Source organism: Arachis ipaensis, chromosome B09 (genome assembly GCF_000816755.2).
Source record: "Arachis ipaensis cultivar K30076 chromosome B09, Araip1.1, whole genome shotgun sequence".
Lineage (NCBI taxonomy): Eukaryota > Viridiplantae > Streptophyta > Magnoliopsida > Fabales > Fabaceae > Arachis > Arachis ipaensis.
Genome location: NC_029793.2, coordinates 17,219,094 through 17,231,305, shown reverse-complemented (window position 1 = coordinate 17,231,305; position 12,212 = coordinate 17,219,094). Strand labels below are relative to the sequence as shown.

The 12,212-nt window shown below is 35.9% G+C and overlaps 1 protein-coding gene and 1 long non-coding RNA gene across 2 annotated transcripts; both read right to left on the bottom strand.

Moving 5' to 3' along the window:
* On the bottom strand, positions 987-4,059 carry LOC110267324. Its single transcript, XR_002354809.1, has 2 exons — positions 3,961-4,059; positions 987-1,126 (listed from the first exon to the last, which is right to left on the bottom strand). It is a non-coding gene; the product is annotated as an uncharacterized LOC110267324 (long non-coding RNA).
* On the bottom strand, positions 5,912-11,909 carry LOC107618017 (phospholipid:diacylglycerol acyltransferase 1). Its single transcript, XM_016319940.2, has 6 exons — positions 11,425-11,909; positions 9,210-9,432; positions 8,701-8,984; positions 8,042-8,351; positions 7,403-7,662; positions 5,912-6,763 (listed from the first exon to the last, which is right to left on the bottom strand). Exons 1-6 carry the CDS (start codon positions 11,907-11,909, stop codon positions 6,280-6,282), a joined length of 2,046 nt encoding a protein of 681 aa, XP_016175426.1. The 3' UTR covers positions 5,912-6,279.

Here is a 12,212-nt window from a genome sequence, read left to right as displayed (position 1 = left end):
TTCATGTATGTCTCTTCCAGTTCAACTTCTTTTTGAAGAATCTTTAGCTTATCTGCTTCTACCCCTTTTTCTTTTTCCACTTCCAGGTCTTTTTGCAACTCTTTAATCATCTCTTTGGTATTACTAGTGGTTGATCATTACCAATTGACAATCAAATGCCTAAAAGTCTTGAGCTTGCTGAAAAAATTGAACATTGGGGACCCTTTTACTTGAACTTGCCATGCCTATTTCACAAGGTTCATAAGTTCTTCACTCTCACACTATCTTTCTTGAAATCGAAATCGTCTCTTTAATTTTCTACCATCAACTTCTGACAATAGCAGCAGGGGGCGGTGATCCAAACATGTATCTTCTAAGTGGATAACTGTAGCATTCGAGTAGGCTGATCTGAGTGAATGAGATACTAGAGCTCTATCCAGTTGTTCTCTAATGAGGTTCCCTTCAAATTGTCTATTACTCCAAGTGTACTTGCTGCCCTGATAGCCTAGATCTACCAATTTCCCATCATTGATAAAATTGTTGAAGTCATTGACTGAAGATGCTGATTTCATTCTTCCTCCTTCTTTCTCGTAAAAAGCTGAGATTATGTTAAAGTCACCTATCACTAGAAAATGATTGTTGTCTCCAACTCTTATTTTGGTGATTCTATTGAATTGTTCAACTCTATTCTGTTCGGCTATATGCAGATGCACTGCCACCACATCCCATATTTGTTGGTTAGTCTGGTCTGTCCAGCAAAATTGAATAAAGAAACCCTCACTATTCATAACTGTCACATCCACTGTTTCTTTCCATGTCAACACTAGTTCTCTAGCACTCTCTCTTAGGTCCATACAATGACATTGTTTGAAACCTGTTTTGCTACAATGAGCTCGAATAATCAAAGTAATATTTTTGGTTTCACATAAAAACATTACCTCGGAAAAATAGGATCTACAAATCCCTTGCATGCTTATATTAAACATTTTTTAAATTATAACAACAACAACAACAACAACAACAACAACAACAACAAAGCCTTGTCCCACTAGGTAGGATCGGTTACATGAATCAAATGACGCCATTGAGCTCTATCATGTATCAAGTCTATAGAGAGATCATTTACATGTAGATCTCGTTTGACCACCTCATAGATGGTTTTCTTAGGTCTTCCTCTGCCTTTCTCCCCTTGTCCATCTTCCATCTCATCCACCCTCTTGACTGGGTGTTCTGTCAGTCTTCTTCTCACATGTTCGAATCACCTGAGAGGCGATTCTACCATATTTTCCATAATAGATGCTACTCCAACTCTCTCTCTCTCTCTCTCTCTCTCTCTCTCTCTTATATCTTCATTCCTTATTCTATCCAATCGCGTATGACCACTTATCCATCTCAATATCTTCATCTCTGCTACACTTAACTTATGTTTGTGCTCCCGTTTGGCCGCCTAACACTCTGTACCATAAAACATAGCCGGTCTGATAGTAGTGCAATAGAATTTACCTTTAAGTTTTAAAGGCACTTTTTGTCACATATAAAATTAGATGCACTCTGCCATTTTGACCAACCTGCTTGGATCATATGATTTACATCCTGTTCAATCTCTCCATTATTCTGTATGATGCACCCAAGATACTTAAAACTCTTAACTTTTCGTAGGATGTTATCTCCAATCTTCACCTCTATATTAGGGTTTTTCCTTCGCAGGCCGAACTTACATTCCATATATTCCGTCTTATTACAGCTTATGCGCAGACCATACACTTCTAGAGCTTCTCTCCATAACTCCAACTTCTTATTTAGGTCTTTTCTTGACTCTCCTATAAGGATGATATCATCGGCAAAAAGCATGCACCATGGTACAGGCTTTTGGATATGCTCTGTGGGTACTTTTAAGACTAATGTGAAAAGGTATGGACTTAAGGATGATTCTTGGTGTAATCCTATACCAATAAGAAATTTCTCTATTACACCATCTTGAGTTTTCACACTAGCTGTAGCTCTATCATACATGTCTTTAATTGCCCGAATATATGCGATCCTTACTCTCTTGTTTTTCTAAAATCTTCCATAAGACCTCCCTTGGTACCCTATCGTACGCTTTTTCCAAATCAATAAACACCATATGTAGATCCTTTTTATTACTACGATACCTCTCTATCATCCTTCTTAACAGGTATATCGTTTCAGTGGTGGATTTGCCTGGTATGAAACCAAATTGATTCTCTGTTACTTGTGTCTCTTGTCTCAGTCTCTGTTCTTTCACCCTTTCCCATAACTTCATGGTATGGCTTATGAGCTTGATCCCTCTATAGTTTTTGCAACTTTGTATATCCCCTTTACTCATATAGATAGGTACCAAGGTGATCTTTCTCCACTTATCTGGCATCTTCTTAGACCTTAAAAAGCTTGGTTAACCAACTGACGCATTTCTCTCCAAGGTCCTTCCAAACTTCAATTGAGATATTATCGGGTCCTACTGTCCTACCATTTTTCATCCGCTTTAGAGCCTCTTTTACTTCGAAGTCTCTAATCCTTCGATAGTATTCGAAGTTTTGATCTTCTTCCCTCGTGCATAACCGACCAAGGCTCGGAAGAGTCTTCTGTCTTTCATTAAATAACTCATAGAAGTAGCTCTTTCACCTTTCATTGATCTTCTCCTCTTGAACTAACACCTCCTCGTCTTTATTCTTTATGCACTTAACCTGATCGAAGTCTCTCGTTCTTCTTTCACGGTTCTTTGCGATTCTATATATACTTTTTTCTCCTTCTTTCGTGCCTAAGAATTGGTAGAGACCCTCATATGCTCTTGTTCTTGCTTCGCTTACAGCCACTTTTGTTTCTTTCTTAGCCGCTTTATATTTTTCCAATTATCTGCATTGCGGCACAAAGACCACTCTTTAAAGCACACGCTTTTTGCTTTTATCTTTTCTTATACACTCGCATTCCACCACCAGGACTCCTTGTCTCTTGGTCCTATCCCTCTAAATTCACCAAAATTTTCTTTTGCTGTTCTTCTAATAATTTCTATCATCTCTCTTCACATCTTCTCTGCGCTTCCGTTCCCATCCCACTTTGCCTCTTCTTCTACCCGTCTTAGGAAGCTTCTTTGTTCCTCACCTTTCATCTGTCACCACCTCGTCCTTGGATTTTTCATATGATGTCTTTTCCTCAACTTTTGCTCAACGCAAAAATTCATGACAAGCATCCTATGTTGTGTTGTTAAACTCTCTCCTGGAATAATTTTACAATTAATGCAAAATTTTCGGTCAACTCTCCTTAACAAGAAGAAGTCGATTTGAGAACTTGTTATGTCACTCTTATAGGTTATAAGATGTTCGTCTCTCTTTTTAAAACATGTATTTGCGATGAGGAGATCAAAGGTTGAGAAAAAGTTCAAAATAGTTTTACCCTCGGTATTGACTACCCCAAAACTATGACCTCCATGAATACTTCTATACCCAGTCACTTCTCTTTGAACATGACCATTTAAATCTTCTCCTAAAACAATCTTATCTCCCAAAGGTATGTCTTAGACCAAACTCTCGAGATCCTCCCAAAATCTTATCTTGTGTTGCTCTTTCAAACCCGCTTGCGGTGCATAGGCGCTACACCCTCTTGACATCCACTACGTCTTTCTTCCACTGCTTATCCACGATAATACCTACCACATTCCTATTCTTCACCTTTTCCGTAGTATCTAACTCCCTAGCATTCGCACCAACTCATTTTGTTTCTTGTAGGCACATGATGTTAATCTTTTTCCTTGTCATGGTATCGACCCCCTCCATAGATTTTTCTGTTAGAGTGCCTATGTTCCATGTCCCAAATCTTAACTTTCTGTCGCCCCGACTTTTATCTTTTTCTTTGTGAACTAACTTATTTACCCTCGTCCGTTCACGAAAACGCAAGAACCCTCGATGTCGCGGCTCTTACTCATTTGACATTGTACATGAGTCATACAGCGCATTGCTTCCGGACAACGATCTAGCTTTAGCGCAATAACATCTTTGATCCATGTCATGAAGATTCGACTAAGTTGTTATGTTGGCTGTCGAAGACCTAACACAACCCTCCTTTATTCGGATTTGGGACTGACTCTGTACGGCAAGTATAATATAGTTAGAATTTTTAAAATTAGATATATTAAAATTATATTAATACACAAAAAAAGAACTAAAAAAGCAATCCAGCAAGAACGTTAGTAATAAAGGGTAAATTATTTTTTATAAATTAAATGCATTATTGTGTGATTATCTAATGTCTACTATTATACAAATTTAATATTCAAGGAGTTACTTGAGCAAATGATTTGATGGGTGAGAATCCGTATGGCAGTGACTCTTTTGATTGGTGAGGCCGTGAGGGTGGTGCTTGTCAAGAGAGACTGACAAAAGCAATCATTCAACTCAAGTTCCATACTTCATAAAAGAAGATTCATCCCCTAAAAACAAAAACAAAAAGGTGATGTTTCAAATTAAATCTTAATTTTCCAAATCCAAAAACAAACAAAAAAGAGACATAAATTTCGTATCCAAACGTTAAGTATGTGGAATTTGTGGAATCTATAATAAGAGTTAGAATACCAATACAATAGGAATATAGATTAATAGCAATGTATGTCCATCTTTGAAGCTTATGATTACTGTACGAATAAAGTAGTTGAGGGATAATATTAGTGTGAGAATTTAGTATTTAAAAATACATATTCTGTCGAATTTTTTAAAAGTGGCACGTGATAAATCTATTAGCGATCAAGAAAATTAAATAGAAATATAGATCTTTTTCTATAATGATCAAGTCTTAATTATAAAAAATTTAAACATTAATAGAGGCTTTTACAATAATAAAAGCCAACCGTCAATATAAATTCACCACATAAAATTCTAATAATATGGACAAATTGATCAAGATATGTATCATGAAATCGTTCAATCCAAGCAATCTAATCACACACTCAGGGTTAGGGATGACAACATGCAATTTAATCGCAGGTATGTAAATTGTGGATGTTAAATTAAAGATTTCTCACTAAATGCAAAATATCTTTAACTATTAAAAAGAAGATCTTAATAATTTAATATATTTTTTTTAACATAAAAATCAGTTCTATTTTAAATTATCATCAAGTTATATAATAATATTACATCTTTTTTATAATCCGGATAGGATTGGATACCCGCGGATTAAAAACAGATAAGATTATGATTGAGATATTCTTAACCCACAAACAAAATATGATTGAGTTTATATAAAAATCTCAATTTGCAGGTAAGATCAGAATTGGATCCAAACTCTATCCTACTCTACTTACCCATTGTGAGCCTTACTCAAGATTCGCTGACTTCAATTGTGGTAACAAACTTTGAAATTGTCAAAATCCGAGTTTCACCATTTGAACTTCCCTCGACACCTATTAACAAAAAGGAACTAGAGTTTATTATTAGTCAATTTTATCAAATGATCAAGTTGTAGGAGTTAGAGACTAGGGCTCAATTTGGGTAAAAAATAAATGGTTATATTAAAAGTAACTTATAAATAAGTTATTTTGTATTTGAGTTTTTAGTTCTAAAAATGCGTATTTAAAAAAAATGTGATTAAAAAACATTTTATTATGAAAGAAGTAATTTTTTTAACTTTTCTATAAGCTCTTAATAGCTTTTTAAAAAATTACAATTTAGTTTTGAAAATTACACCAAACATTAATACTATTATTTTTCATAAGTCAAAAACTCACAAAAATTACTTTTGAAACTTTTCAAATGGGTCTAATTTCAATTATGGATTTTTTTTGTCTAACACAACTTTTCGGGTAGTTTTTGGTGATTTCCCTTTTATATTTTTGATAAAAAAAATTAGAGTAAATATTAAGATTAAACAGAATGAGGGGATATCATTTTTAGTTAAAAAATAGAGTGGAATGCTATTTTGCAAAATCTTGAGGATCAGTTGTGTCATTTACACTTTTTTTTTTGGTAAAGAACCATGAAAAGTGATTATGGACCAATGGGGCTCTTAACTCTCAAGTTCCACCCCGCTATAACTTGGTTAACACGTAACACCACCACCTCTGTCCCCACTTTTATTTTATTAGCCACGATATCCATTGAAGATGACAAATAAAATGCTCAATTTTATTACAATACATACAAATCAATGCATACCCTTCTAATCAACCAATTTGAATATCCTTCCATGGATAGAGCCAGTTTTTCATCAGCTAAGCCACAACTTCTGAATGCCATCCCATCAAAAACTGAACATGATCACATCTACCGGTTCCAGAGTTTCCATTGAAATTCACAGGCGTAACTTAATTTTCTCAGACCATTTAAAGATGTCGGAATACACTTGATCGCCTTGCAGATCTTCTCCTTTGGCCCCTGCCGCCACCCTTATAACATCCTCAATCAATGCAAAATTTCCCATTATATCAACATGGGCACCACTTTGTGTCCCCCTGCCTTCTAGAAAGTTTGCTGGAGGAGAATGCTCATATTCTCTAATGTAAGTCTTAATCCCAAAAGGGTTGAATCTGGTTTTCCCGCGCCAACCTTTCGCGCACATGAAGCCCGTGCTTAGAACCGGCACGGTCTCATCACCATCGACAGTATAGACTCCACCCTTCAGACAGCTAGCTTCATCAGGACCTTCTGCTGTGGTATCTATTTCAAACGGAATGTAGCACTCAGCATAGGGAGATAACTTGTAAATATAGGCTCTTTCTGTTGGTAAGCCTACTCCATACATGGAGAAGATTTCCATGTCTGGAGCATTTGGTAGTCTGCATAAAGATTTGAAATATTAGAATAGCAAAAGGTAGAGCATCCGATTGGGAGGGTGGATAAGATGGAAGATAGATGTTGAAAATTGTTTTAGTCTAGACCCCATATGTTAAGTAAGATGCAGTCAAGAGTCAACCAATAATAATTATTCAAGTAATACCACGAAGAAGCTAATTTATTTTGGAATGGTACCACCAAACACCAAATTCAGAAATGTGTATAACAAATTAGTTCCTAAATGATATTTAATTAGTCCACAGTACTCTAATGATGAACGATGTTATTACTATTGAATTTGGTTAGTGTTAACAAAAGACATTTTAGGGACTAATTTGCTTGCAAATTGATCTCTTAAGGACTAATTTGTCAATGTATATAGTTTGGGATTTAGCTAAAGAATGTCATAAGAACATTGGTTGAGACTGTTAAAATAGAAGGCTATTTTACACTTTCTATGCATGATAAATGTGCTCAATGCATTGAAAACTTTAAAAAATTATGTTTTCTATTAAAATTTCATATTTGTGGTATCCTTAACAAGTGTATTAAATTATCAACATTTTGATCTTTTGGGGACCAAATTGATGATTCTTCCAAACAATCATAACTCAATAATGTGGAGCGACAAAACTACTTACTTTGTCTCCAAGGGGTTTGACCAATATTTGTAGTGTTGATATTTAGGATCATCCAAGTTGTCAGCAATTCCATAAGAGAAATGTGCACTTCCACGGGCCATCATTTTTGGAGCAACAAATTGAAGCAGGTCTATAATTGAGCTAGCTGTGTAAACTTTATGTTCAGCGACAGCTCTTACTCCCTCAACTCCCATGTCATGATATTCGGTCCACACATCGCGACAAGAGGTATTTGCAACGCTATGACCCTTAATGGCACCCTGTTAACAAGAAACTTTGTATTAACTATACAGATACTGTCTGGAAAAGTGTAAATCACCATTTTAGCCCTTGAAAGAAAGATTAATTTGTTAACAAATTAGTTTCATTTGTAGTCTTAAATACGAATATTGATTTGCTAACAAAAGGGGTTCTCACTTTGGATGGATTTTTCATGTGGAGCTAATCATTCAAGTACAAGAAGATAATATCAATCTTTGACGGATCATTTTCTTAGCAAACTAATCTTTTTCATATCAAAATATTAGACTGAATAAGATAATAATAACAAGTTAGCAACAAGAAATCTGAACAAACAAACAAGGCTATAGAAATTCCAAGATTCCTTATTAATTATCAAAACTTTAGAAATAGGCTCACTCGAAAGTCAGTCATCTCAATCTCAGTGGAAGGTGCCTCTGCCACATCTCTGCCAAATGATATCATTCTTCCATAGTTAACATTTGTTTTATTTGTTTCTTGGCCTGTTAACTGAGTATTGTTAGAGTTTTGCTTTCTCTCGCTAGGGGTATAGCCTTCCTCTGGTGACCAATCAAGACCACCCCATATAGTTTCCCCGCCTCTTGGTATCATTGACATAGTTGAGTCCCAAGTGCGAGTCATCCTCATTACATGTTGCAAGGTTTGAAGGCGAAAAAGATCATTATCTAAAAACCCCGGTGCAAGCGCCCTTGAACATGAGAAGAGAACAAAATTTCATCATGATATTTAACAGTTTGGCCGGCCAGAAAGATTAAAGCACTATAGCATGAACATGAGAAAAGACATAAGTTCTAAATGTGGACATGAATATTTCCTTAAAAAATCTGTAATTAAAAGAAGAAGTTCTAAAGAGGGGAGAGAAGAAATATCTAAGCTGGTTTTGTAGGATATGAGGATAGGACATTGTTTCAAAATAGTAGGATAAGATATGGTTATAGCATAACATACGAAATTGACAATATAAAATAAAATATAAATAAGTATCAGTGCATCAAAGTGAAATGATCACCGTATTGTTAGTTAGTAAGTGACTTTACCTGGCAACAGCAATATCCCTGGCTTCAGCTGAGAAAAGACCTGCTATAGCCTTGGGAACACCTAAAAATGGTCCACCAATGTTTACAACTGCCTTTATATATTTGGAACACCAATCTGATCCACCCCCACCACCCATTGGTGCCGGTGCTTCCACCCACTTCATAAAATGAAGAAAGTATAATACACCCATTGAATGTGGAAGAATAACTGCCTTGTTCCCACCATTAGTAGCAACCATAAGTTCTATATTGCTTTTTATCCGACTTAGTGCTCGATCACGCACCTGACCAGTTAGTTTATCAATAAAAAAATATAGGCGCATAATCAATGAATTTCCTTGTGTTACACAACACTACAGACAGATAACTTGTTTTTGAGTTAAGTGTTGGAGGGAAAGGGAAGACAGAGAGGGTTTGAAGAAGAACTGAAACTTCACTTTACACTTCAATCCCTTGCCTTCCCTCCCTTTACTTCCAAAATTAAAAGTTACATAAACCCCCAGCAATACCTCAGTGTTCTGAAATGATATTCTCCAATCATATGCAGCCATGTACATGCTTTTCTCTTCATAACCAATGTGAGCCAAGTTAGCAATTAGGACTGCCCAAACGAAATATCCAGGGGCAAAGTAATCAGCAGCTACAAGTCCAGAGACAGGCCTCACTCTTATGCCAGGTGGATCTAATCCTGTTTCATTGTCGAGCGACATGTGCTCCGCCCAGCATGAAGGTCTAGAAAAAATTCATAAAATAAATAAAATATGTAATTTCTTGGCTATATATGGTGACTTAGAAGTATCAAAAGTGCACGTCAAGTTGTGCATGTTAAGAGAGAACTAATTGCTTGTAAGAAGTTAAATTTTGAAAACTATCTAATACTTAATATACATACTTGATACACTAAAGTAAAACAAAAGAACATTTGAAATGCAATTTTTTGTCATTTGGGGTAATTGGAGAGACGAGCAAAACTTGCACTTCTGTAATATTCAATTCCATCAAAAGATTACTTCAGTAGTTAAAAGTAGGTTATGTATGCAAATTTGTATGCTTTTTGAGAATGCATTCCAATAATTCTGGAACTTCCTATATCAGAAGTTCAATGGTTGACCATATTGCTGAATGGTTAAAACTTTTTGCAACATCTTTCAACCCATGTGTGCTCCAAAAATTATTTGTCTTTGTAAGGAATAGGAGTAATATCAAGACATGGTATACTTTCAAGACTAATATTCCTTCCCACCTACCCAATAAAGCCACTGAAATTCTTCCAATCAAGCACTCAGGATCATCAATTAACTGATCCAAACAAGTCCTTGCCGACCCTCAAAATCTGGTAATTAAATATGTCTCTTCCTAAATGATTCTTTGTGGCATACGCATAGCTAATGAAAGTTGAGGTACAAGGAAAGGCACCTGAAAATATCTGAATTCTTTGCAAGAGTTTGAACTAAGAAGTTTAAAGGAAAAACAGTGACCTGATGGTACATTATTTAACAGGACACAAATCTTGAAAGCACACTTATATTTGGATGAAAAGTTAATTAAAATAAATATAATTTAATATAAAAAAGAAAAACCAGCAACCACCACCTTCAAAGGGAAAAGTTTAATCATCTTAAGGCAATTTCCTAATCAGTCAATAAGACCATAAAAGGAAAATTCCCTTTTAATTCCTTTGTTCATTGACTGATTTCACCAACAACAGAAATAAAGTGACAAAATCCAAAAATCTGCATTGAAGTGACATGTTCAGTGAATATCTTACAATCCAAATATCATCAATGCTTAGATGTCTCCGATTATTTCAGTGTTACTTTCAATCAACATCCTCATCATTAATGGAAACAGAAAACAAAGAAGTACCATTAACATTGTCTTGTTTTCTTGATTCTGACTAACCCTCCCAGCATCTGTTGTAAGAATGACCCGTCCCTCATAAAAGGACCTCTCATCAATTACTTTCCACAACCAAACCATGTTATATATATCATTAACCACCTACCCAAAAAAAAAAAGTCACATCCACAACCACAAACAAGGATTGAAATCCTCTTGCACTGTCTTTCCATTCTCTCTCCAATTAAGAATGGATGTTGTAGTCAATAATAATGGATAAAAATTTGTTCACTGGACTCATCAGTCATGTACCTAAATTGCTCACTCATTTATACATAAAGTTCTCCATTAGTTACCTATATAAGTATGACTGTTAGACATAAAACAACTCTTAAGTCAGCTTAATCTGTTCCGAAAAACATGGTCATGTCAACCTGTGCCCTTGAAAAGAGCATGCCTAAATAACATTTAGTTAGCTCACTCATCCACTTAAACAAGTGTCTAAGGTTCGAATCTCATCTTGTATATGTAGCAATCCGTTGGCTTGTCAGACCGGTGGATACCATAAGAAACCAATAAATAAATAAATAACACTTGTGAAAACAGCACTCCAAAGATTTTATTACTAGCAAAACAACAAAAACTTCTTTCAGCAATGTCAGCTGGTGTCAACTGTGTGACAAAGTAATTACCAAAAGAATGAAACTACCTTATTTTGTCACGGATGCTATTTTGGTAGTTCACTCACAGATCATTTAAAAAAAAAAAGCCAAAAACCAATACTTTCTCAACCCAAATTCCAAATAACTATGCTATTTATAAACAAAAAGTTAGGTATTGAAATATAAAACACAAAATAAAAGTGCGCCTGAAAATAAAAATTACCTCCTGTAGACTTCTCCAAAGGTGCCACCCCACAAGCGTTTCCTGAAGAGTCCTTCAGCACACTGATGTCCCTCCCAGAGCTCAAGCCCACCGGTGACGATACCGGGCACGAACACCACCGGATGCTTTGCCGTGAGCCCCTCCTTCTTCAGCTTCACCCCCGGCGGGTCCGGCAACGGCCCCGTGATCGCTTCCGTCACATACTGCGGCAGCGAAGCCGGCATCAGCTTGTACAAGAACAGCATCAACCACCACACCGTGCAAATGCACCCTACGAACCAGCAACAGCTATCGATGCAGGACCACTTCCTCTTCTTCTCTTGTTTCTCCTTGTTCTTCTCATCTTTCATCTTCTTCTTCTTCTTGTTCTTATCATTGTCATCTTCTCCGTGTTCTTTTTCTTCTTCTTCTTCTTTGTTGTTCTCTTCGGCTTGAATCTCTTTGCTCTGAGCTTCCGATCCTCTTCTCCGTCGAACTGAAGACATTTTCTTACTACCAAACTCGTTTCTAGCCCAGAGCTTTCTCGAGAAAATTTATCACTTATTTTCTTATTTTCCTTTTTTTCTTTTGTTTCAATTTCCCTTTTCAGAGTATAGAAAATTAGAAACGGATGAGATTGCGTTATTCTTCTCTGAAGTTGAATTTTCAGCAGAAATTAGTTTAAATAATAATAAAAGAAATATGAAGAAACCGTTTGGTAAGCTTGGTCAACTCTGTAAGGAGAAACGGTTTAATTATTTTTCAGAGAACTTGAGCGGGGTATTGAAGCAGAGATTGAAGTAGCGTGT